The 25,451-nt window shown below is 34.9% G+C and overlaps 1 protein-coding gene across 9 annotated transcripts in view; it reads right to left on the bottom strand.

The window, feature by feature from the left end:
* LOC145660548 (mitogen-activated protein kinase kinase kinase 10-like) overlaps positions 1-25,451 on the bottom strand; it is a 277,801-nt gene that overhangs the window by 70,290 nt on the left and 182,060 nt on the right. For all 9 annotated transcript variants that reach the window (XM_081725750.1, XM_081725751.1, XM_081725752.1 and 6 more), the window contains exons 2-4: positions 25,041-25,221; positions 10,579-10,727; positions 4,669-4,844 (exon numbers count right to left, since the gene is read on the bottom strand). In XM_081725750.1, coding sequence (XP_081581876.1) covers positions 4,669-4,844; positions 10,579-10,727; positions 25,041-25,221 — 506 coding nt within the window. The remainder of the gene's footprint in view (positions 1-4,668; positions 4,845-10,578; positions 10,728-25,040; positions 25,222-25,451) is intronic.

Here is a 25,451-nt window from a genome sequence, read left to right as displayed (position 1 = left end):
GAAAAATCTTAAAAGAGATTGTATTACATCAAATCAATGTGTAACTCACAGGACAGGGAACACAAGTAGAAGAACAACCAGCAAATATTTACGAAGAGATTTCACTCATAACTTTCGTATGTTTCACATATGCTTTTTCTTGCTGTTCATAGAAAGTCTCAATTGCTACTTGATTCAATGGCATATATATTAAATACTAAAATTGTGCTTATTTAAGTATAATTTTAAATAAGAAGTCGTTTTAGTCCTTATCCAAATGATCTAAGTCCGTATTTAGTGCTACTTTGTAGTTTCTAGTGAGGACTATTTCAATTATTCACTTGAAAATGGGATTCTTTTCATTACTTTACTCTTTCTTTTCATTACCCTGCTTTATGTGTTATACTTGCATTAGTGTTCAGATAATTCAGAACAGGAGCGATCACTGTAGTCAATCATGGTTTTGAGACATGTGTTATTCCATAATGTGGTCTTAGGATAAATAAAAATAGCTTGGTAAATTCTTGCCTGCTTTATTCAAACCACCAAATTCGTAAGTCTTTCGTAGACTGTGCTATGTAAGGCAATAATAATGCGTGAGTATACAGGAAATCCACCCAAACATTTGTCTTCCTGGATATGCTTGGGCCTGAATAATGAATTTACGTCTGACAAAGACATTTTTTGTACAGTGACGAGCTTATAGTCATTTCTACTCCTTTTCAATTTCATTTTGCAAAAATTTTAAAGCTCTGCTACAAATTTTGTTTTAAAACGTATGTATTGAGAAAAGTTTACACGCGTGTTTACAGGAAAGTTCTGATACTCAGTACTTTGTCTCCTGTAAACACCCGTGTAAGGTTTTCTTTTGTTTCCGATAAACATCCAAATCAGTAAAATTTATGCTCACTTCTTTTCTAATCAAATTCTAGACACTATCACTTTTTTTTTTTTTTGTGTGTGTGTGTGTGTGTGAAATAAATATTATTCTTAAAAGATTCTCTTATTAAAATACCTACACAAATTCAAGGATTTTAAGATGTAGATTTCTGGGCTTTCAGCATCTATGTCCATTCAGCCTGTCACGTCTGAGTGATGACGTCCCTCGGCGAGGACATTATCCGGGGAAAGGGAAGCGGCCTGGGACCTATAAGTTAGGTACCACCCCGTCATTTGCCTGGTGTGAATGAGGAAATCCCAGAAAAAACCTCACTCAGGGTGGCTGACCTGAAAAGGCGTTTTGACACTTTTTCGGCCGAGTGCGCTCACCGGAAATCGAACCCGGGACCGCTCGCATTGAATGCGAGAGCGTTAGCGGCTACGCTACGCGGGGCCACTAAAGAAATACAAGTTACAACATGATACAACAGAAATGAAATGGCTATACTTCTTGATAATCGTTTTACTTGTGTTCCTTGTTTTCCTCATGAGTTACATATTGTGTTAAAATGTAATCCAATTTATGACTTGTCTTACACTCTGCTGCTACAAAGATGAAAATAATACGGTGATAGTAAAATCTTCCATATTAAGGCTTATTAAGGATTTCATTATATTATATTGATCCTTTGCGTAACTTAGAAAATAAGATATTACCAATTTACCTTTAAATATAGTGGAGTTCACTCACTCCTTTGCTCAATTTGCTTTTAAGTCAAATGCTATTCAAAGTTCACTTACAAAACATAAAAATTGTTCGTTACTTGTGCGTTAACACATAACATGCAAAGTAATTACGTATAAACCAAAAATAAAGAAGAATTCGTAAATGTAAGGAAAACAAATTTGTCTGAAACAATGAAAAATGCAGTGCTAGTCCCTCGAATTAATTGGCAATATTTTGTTGGAGCAAGGCATTTAAGCTGTACAATCTTCAATTCCGTCACAAATTTGTTTCCTTTTGGTGCGGTAACACTTAAAAATTAAAATGGAATGTTTAATGAAGCATTAGTGTAGCAGTACTAAGCAAAACTAACAGCGAAAATAACACTTAATAATAATAATACAAAATAAAACGAAAAAATAAATATCACACGCAAACTCATTAACTAATCCACTCACCTCTTCGAGGGACTTACATGCCTGAAGCATATTAAAAATAGAAAATGCAAAATGTAATACTTTCAGAGTTTACATAACTTTTAACTTACACATTCAAGAAGACTTGCAGTATATTTCCGGAGTACTATTTATTATCACTTATTCACGTTCTAAAATTACATATACTGTACATCCATTCCAGAAGAAAAAAAATACTACGATGTTGATACTCTTTCCGTTTTTGTAGTAAATAATACTCTACTTCTTGTAGAAGAAAGAAGTCCAACATTCATATCATAGATACAACAAATAAATATTATTTCACTAAGAATCTGGCAAATTTGTTATTTCGGTACTAAAATATAGCATGCCTTATATACAATGAGCAAAATTAAAAGAAAAATATGAAAATTAATTACATCACATTAAGTATAGAAATATTAAAATTTAGACGCAGTAACGATGTTCGTAAACTTATTTATTTAATGATCTTTCCTATTTATCCACATCCCAAACTAATTCAAAAATATACTTAAAAAATATTATTTTAATTTCTAAATGAATGAAAACATTTATAAGGAGATTCCTCGTAGTAGGTTCAATTATTGTTTGAATACGAACCTTCGATCCAGTGTTACCTTAATAATTCGGAGCATTGTTTTGGTTCTTTTTCCCAACCAAGAAAGAAATGATCTATTTATTTATTTTAATGAATGCATGTTTCGGATGAGAATGAAATTAATGGCTATGAACTTAAATACTCGACCATCAATACATTTTGGAGAAGCGTACTATAAGTTAGTTTGGTCTGGCATTTTTATTAAGACAAACAGTTATCAATTCCAGTCTCCTCAGAACTTACATTCATTACGAAAAGAAGAACATAAAACACTGCCTTCTTAACTAGAAAAAGGAACCAAACGAAAGTTCAAAATATCACATATATAATACCAGACTTGAAGGTATGGATCCGAACGTTTTTTTTTTTTTTTACTCTGTGTGATGTTTAATGCATTATTTATTTATTTATTTATTGTTTTAGCTTCTTTTTGAAGATTATTTGCTTGGGAAAAAAGAACAGGGCCCTGGTTTTAATTCCTGTTTGAATACAAGAAATTATTAATTAAAGAAAACGTAAATATGTAACTGATAATATTTCCTAGTTCTGATACATACAAGGCTATTTTTACTATAAAACCATAATGCTTTTAAGTCAGTGGTGAACTACTGTCCCTACATACGCGGTGAGGGGAAATAAATAAATAGATGCCCCAACCAGTAATCTGAAAACTTTCTTTTTTCTCCCACGAGGATTACAAAAAAATTCGTAAGTTTAACTGAATCTCTTCAGTCTATATTTTACAGATCTAACGTTGCATTTTCGAAACTTCCGGATTTATATGAGTAGTATTAGTATATAGTTCATAGACAGACGAAACTGTTCACAGGAAATCAGATTAATATTTAGGATTATTAAGAACTTCTGATGTCTATAATTTATACGACAGTATATATATTTCTTTCTGATGTCTATAATTTATATATATATTTCTTTTTTTGTCAGTTACTGCACCCATTATATGACCTGGCAATGTTAATTGATTATTATTACTTTTCCGTTTCTTTTTGAATTGAAACTCAAATATAAATTTAAAGTGTAACTATTAATTGAAACAAAATATGCATTTTACACTAAATTATCTAGTTTCTAATTACAATATCTAATTCTGAACAAGATTCAGGTTTGTAAAACTAAAGTGGTTTGACAGAAATCGTAATGAGGTTGCATTTGTTTATTGTACGTATACATGCGCACACAGTACCCAAAATAACAAGCTACATAATTCATTTCCAAATTCGTTTAATAGTAACCATCAATTTTCCCTATTTATTGCAAGATAGAATGGAAAAATCTTGACGGAGACTGAAATAAAAGGTTTTACGAGAAAACATCAGCACAGAGTATATTCCATTATTAGGAGGCAAGGAATACATCTGCTAGTAGTATAACAAAAAATTAGCACTTGTAAAGCAAGTATTCTGAAAAGCAGGGCAATTTTAGAACAGGTGTATGTAGCATATACACACAACCTGTCCTTCCCTTGCATATGTTACAAAATTAACCTATTGCATATTCATTTTAGTTTGTACACCGACTTGTCTTGGTATTAAAAAGTAATTTCTTTTCTAATGCATCACTCACTACTGTAAATCAAAAAATAAATTCTGAATTTCTATTTAATCCTATTATCTATTGATTTAATAGTAATCCCTTCCAAAGCAAATTAATGACGATTTCTAAACTTCATATGGACTAGTTTGTCGTTGAATATTTTGCTTGTTAATCTCACGAGTACGTGAAACACGTGTTTTGTTGTGGTTTGGGTATTAAAAAGCCAATTACTTAAGTCTGTACTATGCTATCAATGTATAATTGAACGATATTTACATTTAAATTAGTCTGGTACTAATTTATTGCCTTTTACGAAAAATTTAAAATAAGAGAGAAGCATATTGTGTTTAATTATCAGCTTGGACTGGCTAACATTATTCAAACGTATGCTTTGTGTATTCTATAAGTGCGTGAATTACTAACTATAACATCCAGGATTTTTAAAATTAATAATAGCTTACATATACAGAACTAACCTTTTCTTTCATGCGAAGTCCCAAGAGCACTTCCTCAATTTCAGCTTTCCAGTCTTCTTGCATTGTATGGAAGCTCTCGTGTGGGGTTTGGGTAAAAGCGGAGTTAACAATACCATCCAAAGCCAATAAGATATCTTCGAACGAAGGGCGATGGTGAGGATCAGAGTGCCAACATGCTGCACAAGGGAGAAAAAATAACTTACATCATTAGTATCGTTGTAATAATCATACATTAAATGCAATCCCATTTAATACAGCAAATGATTCGTTAAATTATTATTAATAACATTAATATCTTATTTTTTCCTTTCTTGACTCACTATGACTGCGAAATATGTACATATTCATTTTCTTTCGCGACATGTTACAAATTGCTCTAATAAATATTTCCATATTGCTTTAATAGTAATAGGGGTTCATTTTACGTTTGTGGTATCTCAAAAACTCATTTTCCACTTAAATTTACACAAATAATGACTGCAACAATAATTTCGAAAATACTATTTTACTACTATATCGCATTAGAAAATTATATGCTCAACAACGCATTCACAATAATAATAATAATAATAATAAATTGGAATATTCGGCAGAAACGTACAATTACTTACATTCAAACCTACAGTGAAACAGGTTGAAGTTCAAGGAGGTTCTACAAACTTGAATTGAAATTTGAATTGATTTATACACGAACTTTAATAAAAGGTACGGAGCAACGTACTAAACTTTCCAGTTCCAATTTCTTAAGTAAATCATGTTATGCTACAGTATTTAGTTATGAAATACAAACATAATTACGTTTCCCGAAAACTTTCGTTCGAGGAAAACTAAGCCGCAACAGTCAGCTACCGTTTGTAGATTTTCTAATGACAATGGCTATCATATTTTTAATGAAAATGGTCATCATATATTAGGGTCTTATAAAACATGAACAAATCGCTGAGTAATTTTAGAGAAAATCGTAAGAAAACAAACTAGCACCAAGAATAAACTTCTCGTAGTGAAGTTTTAAGACAAATGGGTTGTAGGGTTATTAATGAAATATGAACGAAGTAGCCTGACACGTGAGAGTCGTTTTTTCAGAAAATCGTCCGGGAGAAACTACCCTCTCTGGTTTTTTCCTAGAAAATCGATTTATACTATATTATAGAGTTGTTAGAGGAACATTGATTTACGAAATACGAACAAAATCCTTAGAGGTGTTTTCAAGAAAGTCGCAAATTTTAGTTTTTATGCTTCAGTAAACTACCTTCATTTTTGAAGGTACGAAGAGAATTCAAAAACCTTTGGGAATCATATAAAAACCTTAAGCTTTAAATTCAGTCTCGATACGCTGGATATCTAAATATCCGTTTTTCGGCAAGTAGGGACCACGAAACGTGTAAATCCACTGAAATCTCTAATTTAATTTTTTTCGCCATCACCATACTTTCTTCTCTCCTATTGTCGCTTAAAAGTATAAGGAGAATCGAGTCAATATAAATTCTGTGAAAGAAGAAAAATATTTTGATTAAACATTACCCGTCGGGAAACTAATACTTTAAAAGTTACCTTTATACCGACTTGAGATATTGTATTCAAATCATGCATTTTTTTTTTTTTTTTTGAAACATGAATTTTGATTATTTTAAATTTATATCTTGTTCATTGTATCTTAGGAAATATTAAGAATATTAATAAAAGTGACCAAAGCCCAAATATACATTAATAGAACTTGTGTAACCGTTTCAGCAATGTAACATCGCCTTCATCAGACACGTTATAAAAGAAAAATCCAAGAATAACAACTTAAATATACATATAATGTGAAAGGTGACGCCCATACTTCTCAGAGCTATTCAAGTTTTTCCTTCACTTTTTATATCCATCTGTACAAAACGTAAATTTTGAATTAAGCATCTGTCAAATACTTTCCCTAAGAATTCGCACACGTTCTGAATTTGGATACCTGCACATCTGTAGTGTTGCTCACTCTTTAGTTCTTTTCTTTGTATTTTGTCCAGCACTGCATTCCGCAACTCATTAATCATAATCATGCTCGCCCAATTCATCAACACATCCTTCCCATGTTTCTTGATCCACTGAGCTTGTTTCTACTTTCGTAACCTATTTTTCTTTTCCCCCTCAAGTCCTTTGATTCTATTACAATTTATTTCATGTCCTGTTTCTTAAACGTGCTTATATACTGTCACTGCATTGTTTTCTCTTCTTAATTTAACGTCGTCTTTATGTTCTAGGAGGCAATTAGAGAAATTTGATGAAAGAGTTGAGAATGAAGGAATTAAGTTAGAGAAGAAAGAGGAGAATACGATAAATTTTATAGATATGGTGATAAGAGAAAGTCAATTGAAAATTCCGGAAAAGGTAGTACAGGAAAGAATGCTCTCCGGGAATATACTGCCAATAAGCAGAGCCGCAGCTAGAGATTTCAGCACCCGGGGCGAAGTAGAATTCGGAGCCCCCTACATTCATCTCACCAAACTTTTCTTTCTCTTTTCTCTCTTTTACATTTAGCAGAAGCAGTTTTTGTTGTTATGCTGCGCTGAATTTTTATCAAACTACTTGGACAAACAATTGTAACAGCCAAAAGCGATCATTATGTATTCTTTTATAGATAAGAACTGTTTTCAAGAGGCTTGTTTTGGACTTTTTGTTAAACTTGACAAAACTATCTTTGATTGGTAAACAGATACACTTGAAGAACAGTTAGGGAAATACTTTTAAAATGTTCGAAATGGGTAAAAGCATTGATTTCCAGTAATAACTAGCTGAACCTGCGCTCTCTGCACAGCGCATCATTCACATATGAGCATGAATCTCCTTGTTATTCCTCACATCTGTCTGTACATGTTCCTTTACAGACATAAGTGAAAGAAGTCTTGATAAAAATAGGCAAGAGATACCGTAAAGAGGACATTATCTCGATTACTTTTCCAATATCTCGCACGGTTTGCAAGATTTGAGCCTACTTCTGATTGGGGCTTTTAATTCATGTATGATCAGTGTTTTCTTTCTTCTTGCATGCAGTATGTAATAAGCAAATACATTACACACACAATTAATTATAATGTCAGTGATATATGGTGTTCATTGGGCAAAACCTCTAAACAATAAAGATTCATCTTAGACTGGAGAAATGGTTATCCTTCCTTTTAAATTATAATTTGGACATTCGACAAACGCCTGAGAGATATACAACTCATGTATACAATTGTGTGGTGTTGGAATGTATAATGCGTAGGATATGATGTTTTAGTTTTTTTTTTAAATTTCAACACTTCCAGTGTACCCGTAGAAATGTAATAAAGAAATAATGGTCATTTTTTTTTTTAATATTCAATTAGAACTGGATAATCTACGCAAAATTTGCAATCGATCAGTGAAAACGTCATCTTTCTAGAGACTGTAGTTTCCGAGATCTCATTGTCGGAAGGATTGGCCACAAACATATAGTTTAAAAGAACTCCAAAGATGGCAGTACAATTCACTTGCATTGATTTTGGAGAAGGTTTATTAAAATACAAAGACTTTGAACAACAATTTTAGACTAAACTTTATGTAAAAGGTCTATTTAAATAATTTATTTAAAGTACACATTTTTAAAGTATTTGTCTTTGTTAAAACGTGAAATCACAAATAACCGTAAATCAAAGGTTTGAAATCAAAAGTTAGAGGTTGGAGCTCAGCAGTTTTTATTGCTGTTGTAGCATTTTAATAGGTAGGTTGTAAACCTTCGAAATTTTATTCTATATATGACCACACAAATAGGATTTTAATTTCGATTCTCTTACGTTAAAAAATATTTTGTGAAATGTAATGAAAATTCAGAAGGAGCCTTCCTTGCGAATTTCCCAATATTGATCGATGGAGATGTAGAATATGTTTAATAATTTGTATTTAAAATCCAAAATATAGTTTAGTTACTGCATATTTTTGAAATTACAGTAATCTCTTAATGAATAAAAGTTCTGAATTCAAGGTTACTTATTATTAATTAGCATATTAAAAATAAACTAACACACATGCATAGGCCTACATGTACTATATAATGTGTGTATATGTTTGTTATGTTTGTGGATGATAAAAATATGAGACAACTAGATAAATACACACAAAAAAATATCCTGACGATACAAGTAGTTGATGGACAAATCATCGCAATAAATTCGCTTAGATTAGAACCATTTCATATTTCAATGAAAAAAAATCGATAGTCTGAAAAGACGAAATTCGTTTGATTAAGTTCTGATCATTTCAGTCTCTCTTCTACAACTGATTCAAGTTCGAAAATATTATTATTCCCCTTGTTCACCTTCATTTTTAATATTCCTGCCCAAACAGAAGCTTGCGTGTGTCTCCACTCCTCTCATTTTCATGTTTACTTGTTTTACTTAAATTATTATTAAATACAATGATTTCAATAAGTTCTGTATTTAATATTTTAATGTGCATTATTTAGGATAATTAAATTGTAATAAAAATATAGTTTATATCAGAACTTTTTAACGAAACAAATAAAACTATTATATTCAACCCATTCCACATTTATGCTTGTAAGGTGAAACGAAAGCGCGAGGGGAGGTACATAAAACTATGAATCGACAGCCCACTTTCCTTTTAATACCGGCTAAACCAGCTTCCTGTTGTTACAGATGTTAAGCGTGGAGAGACAAAATATTCACATGGAATTAAAACTGTATTTAAAATTTTAATATTTCCATCACATATAATTCACGTTGAAAACGAATTTTATACTTCTGCACCCTATCCTAATTTCCACATGAAGTATGATATATAAATCTTTAAATCTGTAAGTGCATGAAGTGAGGAATAATAATAATAAGGGGACATCTTCTATCTAAGTTCTGTAGCACACTTGCTTGGTTAATATGTTGCAAGAATTGCATAGGGAAGGTAATTAAATTACATAAACATTATACAGGATTAGCATAAATGATTCATTCGTTTTGAAAAGGCTATATTTTCAAAAGTATTACACATACGCACATGAAAAATATATGAAAAGAACCACAAACTCACCGAGTTTGTATTATGTATTCCAGGTGGCAGCACGAGTCCCTTCTTTCTGATCGGGCACGACAGTGTGACAGTACGAGGTTAGTACATGTCGAAAATGGAAGGAAAAGAAGAAAAAAAAAGTTTTTGTGTGCTTAAATATGCCAGATGTTTGTCTGAAGTCAGTGCTCACTTCAGGGATTTTGTCTTAAAACAAGACGGGGCACAACCCTTATTGTCACATCCCAGTTCATAACTACCTAAACGATAAACTTTCGCATCATTGGATTGCGCCTATTCATTAGAATGATCTAACTTTTTTTCCCTGGACTCCCAGATCTCCTGTTTTACGTCCTGTGACTTCTTCATGTGGGAGCATGCTAAAGATCTTGTTTACTTACCCTCACTACCGCAATCCTTAGTCGAGCTCAAACAACGCAGGACTATTCTACAAAATGTACGGAATGAGCTCGAGTATCGTCTGAACGTGTGTCGTGCAAAAAAGATGAGAGTTTGTGGTTCTTTCCATATATATCTCTCTCATATGTGTACGTGTAATACTTTTGAAAATATAACATTTTCAGAATGAATGAATCATTTATGCAAACCCTGTATTTTGCATAACTATGTAAATTGTCTTTACGCAAAAGTTAATGAATAAATAAAAAAAGTAAAACTAACAGTCAAAATGGACTTTTAACAGGTGTATAACAGAAACATAAGTAATCTTATTATATTACTGGAATTCATAGTATATTTTGACTATTATTTTAAGCTAAGAGCTGTTAAATTAGTCAGTTCTACAGACTTGTAATTTTAGAACCTGCTGAGAATGAAAGAAAAAAAATGATGAATCTGTCATAATTTTGAAGAAACCAGAACTACTTAACTTACCTTCCATGAGCTCTCTCCATGCGTGTGGGCATGTTTTGGGTATAGGAAGTGTCAACTTATTCACAGCTACTCCATATGCTACAGCCAAAGCATCAATTCCTTTGTAAGGTGTTTCTCCAGTTAGCAGTTCCCACAGAAGAACTCCGTAACTGAAATAAAGACCCAACGGAATAATTTCCACGTAGATACAGATGATCTTATGAGTATGGAAAAGAAATGTAAGCGTCAACTTAAGGAACTCTGTGACCACCGATGCTTGCCAAATTTTGGAAAAGGAAACAAAAATCTTCCTCTTTCAGTCATAAGATAATTACTACCATTAAGAAAATTAATGTGGTACTGAAACACAAGAGGCGAGATTCTCCTTACCCAATGACTAGGGCTCGGGTTTCTAATTATCTGCTCATAAGGTATCAATTAGGAACTAAATAATCACTTGAAAGAGGGTATACAGGACGAACTGCTTTAAGGTTAGTCGGTTAGATGAGTTCTAGCGTACAGTGCAATTCTAACAATGAGATCTGACAGTAGGAAGTACATGTGAGACAGAATATTGTGTTGTGTACTTCATAACCACTAGACACTGCTCGTCCTTATCTAAGCCACGAAGAGAGACTACGAGATTAATATTCAGGGCTTCGAAAAGCGAAATGAAACCTAACTAACGCAGATGTTCTTTGGCTGTAGTCTGTTTCTTTACAACTCTTAAAAATAACATTTTGCTCATTAGCAGTAAAGATAAGCATTTCACTCACCTCATTTTTATCCTGCATTGATTTTTTCCTTAAAAATCAAGGACAGTGTATTATACATCATGTGTGATTACAATGTGCGTAAGGACAAGCATTTAAAGGGTTGTTTTGTGAGGTAGGCGATCGCTAGCAAGAACAAAGCCAACATACATGAACGAAGAGTAACATCAAGCATCGTGACTTACACAATGTTGCAAATCTCTCATAGACACGAATCTGAATTGCATACTTATATTAAAATAACTAAATTTTTGTGGTCGGCCGTTCTTTATATACAGGGATAACTATCTATATTTCTTTTTAATTATTTTTCTTTGTATTAATTGGGAAGGCACACAACTTTGACTACTTTACAGAACCGTCTCTGGTTAAGAAAAATGTTTATCTCTGATACAGAGAGGTATTCATTTTAGAGGCTGGCTTCAAGGACTCGAATGCTTCTTGTGGTGTCATCAATTTTTTTCCTGCATGGAATATTATTTTTGTTTCTCGCAACTTATTTTTAAGAGATTTTACCAGTTATTTATAATACGATATATATACTTCTTAACACTACTGCTCTTTCTTTTCATTAAAATATTTTTCTATCTTATACTTTAAACTTATTAAATACTTTTTTTACTCTTCCATACAACTCAGACATATATTCCCTCCATGGCAGTTTGAGCAACCAATCAGTAAGATATTTCGTTCCCTATACTGAACTAAGTGTAACTGGAAATTGTACTTCCCTATTCCGCAAACCAGGGTTGGCAAAAACCATGTTTTTTATTGAAAAAAACCAAAAAAAAAAAGTTTTTTTTTGGTTTAAACCCGGTTTTTTGGTTTAAATAATTTACTCTATGTATTTATATTAGATATGGACAGAAATTAGTTTGTTTCGCCTTGGTGTTATTATGCAACAACAAGGTTATGCTGGAAGGGATCACATAAGCTTAAAGCGGAATTCAAACCGCTTCTCGGCTTCATCCAAGAAAAATTGTCCATTTCAACACGAAACCGGGACTAATTGGTTACAAATGCGATTGCCGACTCACTCACGAAGGACTCCTGATGAAAATACGTTGTACTGATCTTTACATAGGCTTCATTTCAGGACAAAAAGATAAACAGTTACACAAGTAAAAACATTATACAATTATATATAAAGCGGGAAACTCCCGCCTTAGCCATTGGGAAAATTCTATTATTACTTTAAATGTATTTGTATATAAAATTTTAAGGTCAACGTATCATAATCACTACGCTAAAACTGAGGTATTAAATTACAAATTTGGTAGGTAGATATCATTCAATAAAATAAAACCAAAGTCAAATCCAAGCTGATGTTGGAAACTGCGTAGGCAGTTGATAAATTTTGCCAATTTCTATCAATATATTTAAGCAACCTTGGCTTCTTTATAAAACAACAGGCATTCAGACAAGTAGAAATATATAATTTGGTTTCTTTTTGTATGTTTAGGCTTAACATCCTTATGAAATACCAAGGTTATCACGGAGAAGACTTTCGCTTGAAGGAACACCTCGAATCGCTACTTGGTTTACACTTGAAAGATGGGCTGTGATTCGACCGAGAATTGAACACTGGACCCCTTGATTAAAAGGTGAAAAGTACATACACGTAATGCAGATGGTTTCATATGTGGAGACGTCACCATTAAGTTCACACGATTTAAAGCATTTTTCGTTTGGTTTAAACCAGTTGGTTTTCTTGAAGAAAGAAAAAAAAAAATGCTGGTTTAAACCAACCAACCCTGCCGCAAACGCCTAATAAATTCGGTAACGGCTCTTACTTACTGCTCTTAAGGCGACTCCTCGTACAGACAAACACATCCATATTCTACACATATACACACCAACAAAGTAGTCCGAAAGATAACGTACTCCTGATAATAAGATGCGATTATTGAATATGGATGTGTAGTAACACTGCGATGTGATATTCTCTCCGTCAGTACGACCACTACTACCCTGGTTGCAAACAAATTTACTCAGTGAGAAAAAGGAAGGAAGAAAAGTAAGTTACAATTCCGGTACCAGTGAGCAGCAGACTTGAAGGTTTTGGCTACTTTTCGTAGCAATGGCGAAAATACTTGTGTCCTCTAAGATCTCCATATCTATGCTGGAGGACTTTCTTTCTGTGAGGGTTTTTAGAGGAAAAGTTTACCTTTACAAATGTGGAGCACTTGAAGAGAAAAAATTAACCTATATTGCTAAAATCATTTTTATCATGCTGCGAAATACGTTTGCGTATGTACGTGTGCACACTATGTAATAAAAAGCAAGGGTGTTATTTCTAGTATTTACTACGTACCATTTAAGTAATATACATACAGGGTGTTAATATGCATAATTGACGTTTCGGAAGTAAATATACCAGGGTGGAAAAAAATCATGATTTTTTAAAAAAAAATCATTTTTGTTGATTTTTTTGATTTAAATCGATTTTTTTGATTTAAATCAAATCTTTCTCCTCGTATAATGCAAGTCGCGAACTGAAGAAAAAGCATTAGGAATTAGTATTAAATGCTAATTATGCCATTTAAGTGAAAGTATTGGGGTTGAATTTTGAATTATCCCCAATCGTTAACCTATATCAATCCCAAACAATGTTTCTTAACCCTTTTAAATTATGGCTCCTTTTAAACGTAAATTATAGACTTTCAGTCAAGCAGCTACAGCATCATCCCTATTTATCCTAGGATCATGGTACATACATCACTCTCTTTAGAATGGAACAGCTTTTGAAACGGTAACATTATATTTCCCTATCATGTCTCTGAAGCGGGAAATTTTGAGAGTAATAGGCTTTTTTTTATTTTTATTTTTTTTTTACTTTTTTTAAAAAAATTTGATCCCCTCTGGATTCCCCTGTGTTAACGCACAGATCTCAAAATCAACTGGGAAATACTAAGGGGTGTACTAAGCGTGTGTACAAAGTTTCAACTTCTATCTTGAGTAGTAAGGGTGAGGAAATTATTTAACAATGAGCTAAGAACATTCCCACGATGACCCGGATGTAATATAAAAATTTTCTCAGACATCCCTATTTATCCTAGGATCATGATTTGTTCATTATTCTCTTAAGAATAAAACAAATTTTCAAACGGGTCCCTTCAAATGTCCCCATCATGTATCTGGGGCGGGTAAATCATGAAAAAAAGGAATTTTCTGTTACAAATATCTTTTTTTTTTTTTTAATTACCTTTGTGGACCCCTCCCCTGTTTTAAAGCAGAGATCTGAAACAAATCTGAAAAATACTGAGGGGTGCACTGAGTAAATGTGCAAAATTTCAATCTTGTAGGTGCAAAAGTAAGCCCGCGAAAAATAATATTCCCCAAATACCCCAGATTCCCGTATAAAACAGGATCTCAGATAACAGTTTCCTGAGACATCCCTATTTATCCTAGGAGCATAGTACCCATCATTTTCTTCAGAATAGAACAGCCTTTGAAACCGTACCATTCATATGTCTCCATCTGAGGCGGGAAAATCACGAAAAAATCTGTTTTTGTTAAAAATATTCTTTTTTTAAATCATTTTTGCCCCTCTGGACCCCGCTGTTTCCACACAGAGATCTGAAAACATCTGAAAATTATTAAGGGGTGCACTGAACGAGTGTGCAAACTTTCAGTCTTCTGAATGCAAAATATAACCCGCCAAATAATAATAATAATAATACGCATAACAAAAAATATCATCTTTTTAAATTCATGACGTCATCACACACTATGCCTCAACGCAGAAAGGCGTGAAAGCATATGTAACGTGTTTTAGAATGCCTCCAGTCTTGAAGTAAAAAGCCTTATTGGTACTTTTTAATAGAATAATGAAGATTCTACCCTATCACCTAAAAATATAATATAATTTAAATATAATAATTTAATTATATAATTTAAAAGGTTAAGCATTAAGGAAAAAGTACAGCAACGTTTATCAAAATGACACTTTTTTTCACAAAAGTTACTTATATTTGGCAGGAGGGTATTTAAAAAAAAAAAAAAAAAAAAAAAAAAACAGAACTAGCTTGCAGTATGAAATACATAAATTTCTCCTAAAGTTATAAAACAAAAAACAAAAATGGAGAGAGGATAGGACCCCTCTAAATACACCCTATTATCTAGGAACAAACAGACACACACAAAAAAGAATTTTCGTCTTAAATGTCGATAGTGATTTCCCCGTTTGAATAGTTAACGATCTTAAAACCCAAACCCAATGTTACGAAAAGAAGGAAGCAGGATTGCTCCGTTACCTGTCCAAAACGGGATTTTCCCTAATCATCCTCTGCATGACATTTGTTTTCATACTATACTGTATATTTGAGTCTCATTGTATTATGATTATTAATTTCCATAATCGAAATAACAAAACAGAAACGGGATTTTACTTATTTTCACTTTAAATTAATTTATTTCGGAATTCGATTTAAATCAATGATTTTTATTAAAAAAATCAAGTGATTTAAATCTTGATTTAAATCGTGATTTAAATCAGACTGATTTAAATCGTGATTTAAATCAGACTGATTTAAATCAATCCACCCTGAAATATACTCATAGAAACAAGAAAAAAAATTCCAGTACACATTTCCTCGCAGTCGCTTAATTTCAGAACTGCTGGCTGCCGAAAGCGTGGAACAATGAACTTTGGAAGTCAATATTTCAAAAACTACTAGACATGAGCTGAGGCGGCATGTTATCATCTTAGACTTGTAATCTGCTCTATCCGAAAAATGCATGATTCAGTATCTTTTAATAGCGATGCAGGGGAAAAATGAAATGAAATGAAATTTTTAAGTTTTACGTCCTATGGTCATGCCGGTTAGGCTAAAGGAGACGGTGATGATGAGAAATGAAGTGTTGGAATGAATAAAGTGGGAGGAAACGGGAGAACCCCGAGAAAACCTACGAGTACGGGCGAGGCAAGGGATTTCTCAGAAAGTGAGAGATTCCCGTATATTCTATTAGGTCTTATTATTGGCATATGAAACGACGTCCCAGCAAGTAACGGAAATTTATTGACAAGGCATCGATACCTTGATCAGAACCAAGATGGCGAAAGGTTTTCGGTTGTGTTGTGCGTGGTTTCATAACTACAGAAAGGCATGATTGTAGTTGATACGTTGATATTAAATCTTCAGTTTAATGTCTCACGGTCATATCCTGAACCCTGCAGAATAAAGGAAACATATATTCATGATATTTAATGATTTCGACAGAATTAGCGCAATGAAAAAAAGGACTCTTGCATTAGATGTAAACGCTCTATCACTGACTCACCGTGTACTTCCTTTCCTCCGCAGTTGACAAAAGACTGTTGACAAGACATGGGAGGCGACGACATATGAAAGTATGACTTACTATGTATCAAAAAGTTAAAAAAGGGGTAGTTGTGCTAAGAAAGCCGTCTCCAAAAGCGTGGGTAAATTAACTTCCTACATGGATAATAGGAAACACGACAATACTGTAAAAGTGCGGTGACAGGTGGCCCATACAAGAACACAACATGAACTCTTCTAACATCCGGACTACCGTGGCGATAGACTAAGCTGGACCCCCTAGCACTTCCTCTTGTTACGTCCCTGACTTATATTCTGAAGTTACTTATCTGTCCCAATCTTTTTTTTTTTTTTAATCCCACAATGATGTCCTTCAAGAAAAAGTAGCAGGTGATTAACGAATAATTAAAAAAGTTGATACGAGAATGTAGTACGAAATTGAAGAATCCGGTGAAAACCCACAGACATGAGTTCTTCCAGCAGTATGCGCGACGCGCTAGAAATATCCAATGCGTACTTGGGGATCAAGATAACTAAAAAGTGAACCATATTGAGAGCACCGGTGTTACGAATTTACTAACATTTACCAATGAGGAAGGCGATGCTTACAGCAGGCCCGTATCCAGGGGGTCTAGGGGGGCCGCAAACCTAAAATTTTCACGGTAGGCTTGCAAATGAACTACAATATGATGATGAACTACAATATGATGATGAACTATGCCCCCCCCCCATTTTTGGACTGGCTACCGGCCTGACTTAGAGCCGTTGTGTCTTTTTGCGATTGTGGACAGACAAAGAATAGAGGAAAGAATAAGGATCGCGCTTATTTTTACCACTGTACAGAAGATACACAGAATATTCACAAGAAATGTTTTTTAGTGTAGGTCGATCGTACTAGCAAAACGTGCACTGGAAGGTTATGTCTTCACAAAAAGTTCATCTTGTAGCGGTGTGGTTTGATAGCGTCAAAGGATGTTAACGTGTTAATAGTGGATATATCTTTTAGACAGTTCGTGAGAAAAATAAACCTACAGTTGTCCAGTGAATCCGTATTAACTGTGACAGTGCCGCACGTTTCTGGATTTCCTGTTGTAAAATATGAAAATTACAGTAGTCAGAATGGTAGACTGGTATACGTCTGAGTTGGCAGATGTGTACCTCAAGTCTGCACGTGCCGGAATTTTTAGCCCGAACCCGGCCGTAAATTTATAATGTGAGGCCTGACCCGAGTCTGAAATATGATTTAGTTTTGAGGCCTGAGCAAGGCCCGAGTCCATGTGATGATCAAACGAGCCCGAAATATGCCCGAATTACAGAAACTTAATAATATCATAAAATTATATTTTCATTTACAGCAATTCGAGGTTTAATTTTGTAGTTGTGCTTTAAATGTTCTTCAGAAAGAATGATCCGATAAATATTGTTATACAATACATTTATAAAGTTAGGTCCGAAAAAGCCCGATAAATATGGTTGTATATTTAAAAAAATTACGGCTCAAGCGTGGTCCGGGTTCACATGTTTTGTAGGCCCGAGTCCAGCCCGTGAGCTCGACCCGAGCCCGTGCAGACCTTCAATAGGAGGTATCACTCGGGAAGCGAAGCACCTATATACAGGGTAACTATCTGGGTAAACTTCAGCAGGTGATTCCGGACACCTGTACGAGAAAAAGTCTTTGGAACATGTGCGCGCTGATCAATAGTTTGGAACATACAGGACGCCGAAAGCGTGGGAAAATCAATTTTAGAGCTCCATAGATCCACTATCCTGAATGACAGAGCTAAGGCGGCAAGGTCACGTCAAAGAAACCGAACCTGCTCTATCCAAAAATTGCCTATGCTGAAATCGTGATATTTGTGTGCAAGGGATCCCCCAAAGGAAGTGGGGAATCCCCGGAATCTCTCTGTCGAAATGTGGGTCTAAAGTTGCACGGTTCGAGGGTTACACGAACAGTAAGCAATGTTTTGTTGCCGGTAATGTCATATCACCAACATTGTCAATATGGCGCAGGAGTGTACATTTGCTATGTGGGGTTGCATGCCTGCAACATCAGACAAGAGTTACAACAGGGAAGAATGTGCTCTTGAATTACCATACATGAGAGGAAGTCGTTTGCAATGAATTGTTTACATAATATTGCAGTTGTTTACATAATATGTGCTACTGCTAGTCTGAGGCGTTTTTCATTTCGTTTCTATCGTAAAGCTATGCATCTTCAAAATATCATTCAGTGACTTATACAGAGTAGAGTCCCAATGGGTCAAAGGGTGGTTTACATGTTGATCTTGACATATTTGAACAGTCCGTGTTCTGTTCCATTGTGAGCCGCCTGTCCCCGCACTTTTGCAGTATTGTCGTCTTTCTATTATCCGTCTGGGAAGTTAATTTACCCACGCTTTTCGAGATGTCTTACTTCTTAACACAACCTTTTGACCTTTCTGCAAAACTCTCCTAGCACACCTGATTTCTTGTCCTTGCATTATTAATTATACACCTTAAGTTTTGGAGCACATAATAAATAGCAGATATCCTTCTCCATCCTCACTAAACTGACTGCTGCAACTCACGAGGAGTGATAAAATAATCATTCATGACACATTCATTCTTCCATCCCATAACGAATCAGAGTTGTTCTCCAGGCTAACGGTGGGCCGTATTAAGCAGATAGGTTATAGTTTCTTCAGGTGTTTCCATTATTTTTAAATCTCTCTCTCTTTTTATATCTATCTATCTATATCTATATCTATATATATCTATATATATATATATATATATATATATATATATATATATATATATATATATATATATATATATATATATAAAGAGAGAGAGAGAGAGAGAGAGAGAGAGAGAGAGTAGTAGACTTCCTGTTAACCGATCACTACGGTACCGGGCCATAGTTGGATAATGAAACAGTCGGTTAAAACTAAACATATCATTTCATAGCCCCTAAACTGTATACTATCTCTACAATAGTTTTAAAAACAAGTTTACAGTATTATAAATCAATAAATTTAAGTTGCCAAAATCGAAAGTTTCGCGCACAAGCTGCCCCAGTTACACTCAGCTGAACAAAATATTGTTTGAATAAAACACACTAGACTATCACACAAACCACACACTAGAGACCTGCATGGGCCGAGCTCGGCCCGAGGTCCGAAGCCCAGCCCGGCCCGCGGGCCGGGCTTAGGCGGGCCAACTCTTGTTACTTCTTTGGGACACTGATTTCTCTTCAGGTCGGGCCGGGCTGGTGTCGATTAACTGCAATTCTTTAATAATTATTGACTTTCGTTAAACGATAATTAGAATAAAGGCAAACATTGAAGAAGTGTGGCCGTGAAAAATGTTACAAAATGAAAGTTTTAAAATTTATCGTGCCTGGGCCGGGCTTGGGCCAAGTATTTAAAAAAAAACTTATCGGGCCGGGCCGGGCTTGGGCCGAAAATCTCCAAAATTTTTCGGGCTCGGGCTGGGCCAGGCCTAGGTACATTCGAGCTGGATTGGGCTCGGGTCGAAAAATTCGGCCCGTGCAGGTCTCTACCACACACTTATTTACGGTGTATGGTACTGACTGAAGAAAAACACAAACCTGAAAAATACGACTGAATGTACAATCCTGGATGAAAAATAGTACTGTATATTTTATACATACAGAAAGACATATTTTACTAAACGAAGAAAGATATTTGTTGTGGAGCACCGAGCCGAGTTAACGAAAATAACATTTGATGGAAGATGGGCAGTTAAGAGAGCGAGTTTCTCTCTCTCTCTCTCTCTCTCTCTCTCTCTAGTCCTTGAAAGTCATATTTTCTTACCAAATGTACCACTATTTTCAATAAACCTTGTGGTTACTCTGACAACGAAATGTTGAAGTATTAAGAGAGAAAAAAAATTAAAGTAGTAGATAGAAAAAACATACTTGAATCAGTTAGATACATCGAACATTTCGTTGAGTATTTTATTACAGGATGCAAAAATACTGGGATTACGCAGAACCGACGAGAACAGACCTAAAACTTTCGACATGTGGGAATCAAGAACACTGTACAGAACGGGAAACAAAATTAGAAAAAAAAAAATGGAAGTAGGGGGAAAAAAATTAAATCTATGGATGATATTGAGAGGACAATTCTCACTTCAGAATGACTAGCGCATGTAAATTCTCAACTTGTGAGGAGCTGAGGTAAGTGATATTACAGGAGTTGCAAAATGCTCATTACGGTTATATACTTCCTTTTATTTAATACTGAATTTTCAACTATATATATATATATATATATATATATATACAAAGTATTTGATTTAAGTACATCTAGAAGTTCCTCACTAAGGTGAATCAACTTAAAAAAAAAAAAAAAAAAGTCTCCGCTGGTCCAATGACTCCCGCGTATCTTTAGTGCACGTTGTCCTGGATTAGATTCCAGGTGTGACCACATTGAACGCATTACGGTAGTTCGGATTCCAGCTTAATCCGTCGGTCTATGTCTCATATAGCCTCGGAGCAGAAGCGAGATGCTAAATTTCAACAAACAAATACAAATTTATCACTGGGAATCAAACTTAGAGCCAGATGAATTAAGGTTTAGTACGGGAAGCTATTCAGTTATACAGGAAAAGGAATATTTTCGTGAGTTTGCCTTTGTAGAGTATATATATTTGAATTCTTCAAAGATTTACACGTCTCAGAAAACAAAGAATAATTATTGTCGGCATATTCGAATTATCAAACCACGTAATCACTGAGACCAGCATTATCATCATTAAAATAGAGCTTTGATTACGGAGCTGAGGTAAGCACGTACGTAAGAGCTGCTTCCGTAATATCAGCTGGTGAAACACTATCTGCACTCGGGTTTAACATCGAAAATGAGATTCACATGTTCAACCATACAAACACACATTCATTACGTCAATAGTTTGAGTGACGTCACGAAGGACTTCAATACAAAGGCTTCCTTGCACTGCAACAATTTTACAACGATTTGATGGGATCATCGTTTTCTATTTTCCACGTAACTGAAACACGCATAAGCAATACGCTCTCACGACGACAACCTACACTAACTACTTAAATTCACTCAGTTGCGTACTGAGTTTTACACTTCTTAGAAATCTACAGTATTAACTGGGAGATCTCACTTATTCTAACAGGATGAATCAAACTTTTCAGCTCTCATAACTCTCACGCACTCAGTCATTTTGGTGCATCATATGATGTATTTCTTTCTTCTTTTTTATTTGATACAAAATGTAATTCTGGTCATTGTTAGAAAGCTATACAGCTATCTATGACGTATAATTATTTTCACGTGCAGTAATACAATGTAATAATACATTAACTTTACGGTTACTGTTCTAACAAAGGATTTTTTTTTCGCTTTACAGCAAAGCACGACTCGCAAGATTAAATGCATATGAAAAATAAAAATAAAAGATAATTTAGCAGGGTTGTCATTCTTAAAGTTTTAAATACTTCCTATAAAGATATTCTGAAAATTTATCGTACATATGAGTTTACTAGTATTTTTGTACTACGCATTTTTTTTTTTTTTTTATCTAGATCATGAGGACACGTAAGTAGAAAACATTTCACCTAACAACTCCTAAAAGAGTTTAGAAGACAACTCAACTACCTTTGGCATTCTTTTGATGTAGTATTACAGAAAATGGCGACAGACCTTAGTTTGTGGAAATATCCTTATCTAATAGATCTTTGGAAATTCGCCTACTAAAGGGGGGAATAATTATTATATTATTGCGTATTTAATGTAATTCACAGAACATTATCTCCATACTTACATATAGTCTGGTTGTAGAATTGCAATGACGATTTTTAAAAAAATGATGTTAAAACATGTTTGTAATTCTATATTTGGGTATAATCCGATCGTTTTGTATATTTAACCAAGAACATGGATTAATGCCTCCGATATAGGATCGCTTCTCATGTATAGTGAAGATTGCATTATGATATTATTTCCACTGCAATATGACACAAGATCGAAAACTTTTGACTTGTAAGTCTCTAGTAAGCTTCATAAATTACATCAAAACTGAATTAGCTCTAGTATTAATATACTAATTTTTACAAGGATGGTATTTTTCTGTAAGACTTATCATCCCACAGCCCCACATTACTTTCACACATATACGAGGGGCCATGAAAAATTCGTAGCCCAAACCCGAAGGAATACAGGTAGAATAATGAGATTGTACAGTTATAAAGAACATATTTCTATATTCACAAATTTTCGTATTAATGACGGAATTCTTATTGTTTTTCGTGTCCCTGCAGTGACTGAACATGCAAAACTAGCGTATATCGAGATCAAAGTTGTCATCAAATTTTTGTTCCACCAAAGATAGTCAACAAATTCATGAGTCACCAAACTAAACACTATGGGACTCTACTCATAAGGGTCTAGGTCAAAACCCCCACACTCAAGAAATGTCAAAACGCCCACACAATCGGTCATAACTCCCACACAAATGGACAAATCCCCCAAACGCACGAACGGTCAAAACCCCCACACTCAAGAAATGTCAAAACGCCCACACGATCGGTCATAACTCCCACACAAATGGACAAATCCCCCAAACGCACGAACGGTCAAAACCCCCACACTCAAGAAATGTCAAAACGCCCACACGATCGGTCATAACTCCCACACAAATGGACAAATCCCCCAAACGCACGAACGGTCAAAACCCCCACACTCAAGAAATGACAAAACGCCCACACGATCGGTCAAAACTCCCACACATAGCAACGGTCACAATCTTCACATAAATGGACAAAAACCCCACACAAATGGGCAAAACTCCCACATGCAGAAATTGTCACAACTGCCACACAAATGGACAAAACCCCACACAATCGGACAAATCCCCCACACTCGGAAAATATCGTGATTGCACGTCTTTGTTGCGGCTCTTTACGACGCCTACTTTAGTGTTTCTGTCATTACAGAACAGTGCAAGAAGAATAGTTGCAACATCAGTTTAAGTGGAATAAAAAATGTTATTAAAAAGTACAAGGGCAAGACATACAACCAGGATCATTTCAGAGTGTGGGAGATTTGACCGATTGTGTGGGGGTTTTGTCCATTTGTGTGGCAGTTGTGACAATTTCTGCATGTGGGAGTTTTGTCCATTTGTGTGGGGTTTTGTCCATTTATGTGGGGATTGTGACCGTTGCTATGTGTGGCTGTTTTGTCCATTTGTGTGGGAGTTATGACCGTTGGAGGTTATGACCGATTACCAGTGTGGGGGTTTTGGCTGTGGGGGTTATGACCGTTCGTGTGTTTGGGAGATTTGTCCATTTGTGTAGGGGTTATGACCGTTTGTGTGGGCGTTTTGACATTTCTTGAGTGTGGGTGTTTTGGATGTGGGGGTTTTGACCGGTTCCCACTCATAATATGCAGTGTTGAAGAAGTGGGTGGCACAGTTTAAAAGTGGCAATTTCTCAACAGATGATGCTTCACGTGCAGGAAGACAATAAACAGTGACTGTCTCCGAAATCATGGATGAAATTCATGACATTATTCTTGAAAATCGCAAAATCTCAGCAAAATGTGTAGCAGAGATTGAGGCATTTCTATAGAATGTGTCGGTAGCATAATTTATAATGACTTGGGCATGCGCAAGCTCTGGGCAAAATTGATCCCCAAAAGTTTTTCAGCTGAGGACATCAAGGGAAATCATATCCCATTTTGACCGCAATGCCGACCAACTTCTGTCATGAAGTAACCATGGACGAAAGATGGTTGTTCCATCACGATCCTGAACGAAACAACTGTCAGTGGAATGGTGGTACTCACTTGTCAGATTCCTCTCACCCCAAGAAGTTTAAAAGACAGAAGTCGGCTGAGAAAGTGCACCACTCCTCTGGAATATGGATGGAGTGAAAGACAAATTGAAAGTGCAACGCCACGGACAATTGAAAAAAGGAATTCTGTTTATCGAGCACTGCAAACACAACTTACATTGCATGATCAAGAGTTTCAGTGTCTAGATCATCTTCATTATTCCGCATATCTAGCTCCGTCAGACTATTACTTATTCTATAAACTCAAACACACCTGAAAAAACGCCATTTTGGATCTGATGAAGTGATGATAAGATACGGAACAGTCTTCAGATTTTTTTTGTTTTTTTGAGTGGTCTGCAAAAATTGCAGCACCATGCAAGGAAATGTATTGAACTCGGGGGAAAGGGGAATGTGGAATAACTGTCAAAATTTCATCATTCCATGTGTTCTTTCAGCAGCCCCTCGTATCATGTGATTTATCCTTAAACTAATCTCACTCAGTTTGGAAAGCAAATTTTCGGAGCAAGTCTTCTATGATCCCAGAAAAGAACAAAGATTACCTATATTCACACCGATTAATTCAATATTTAGTGATATAAAATGACAACTACTTACCTCCAAACATCCGACGCTTTGGAGAACGTTGACGTTTTGATCACTTCCGGCGCCATCCATGCATACGTTCCTGCAGCAGACATGCGAGTGGTTTTATATACTTCGCGGGCCAGTCCAAAATCTGTGATCTTAAGCGTCTTGCATTGAAAATCATCGTTTTCGATTGGTTCGCTTAAGAGCACTGAAAAGAAAGAGAGAATGAACTATAGTTTATTGTTGCCTGCTCAAAATACTGAATACCAGTTTTTTTTTTTTTTTTTTTTTTTTTTTATAATTGTGTCCGCTACCCTAAGAAATACATCAGTGATATATTAAAGAATAACCACGAAATAACTGCAAGGATAATCAAGCTCTATTACAATCAAGTCAATATTATTCTTTCTTTGAACCAACTACAGCCTATCACTGCCT

Source organism: Thermobia domestica, chromosome 9 (genome assembly GCF_964235325.1).
Source record: "Thermobia domestica chromosome 9, izTheDome1.hap1.1, whole genome shotgun sequence".
Lineage (NCBI taxonomy): Eukaryota > Metazoa > Arthropoda > Insecta > Zygentoma > Lepismatidae > Thermobia > Thermobia domestica.
The sequence above is the reverse complement of the archived record's forward strand: the minus strand, read 5'-3'. Positions and strand labels throughout refer to the sequence as shown.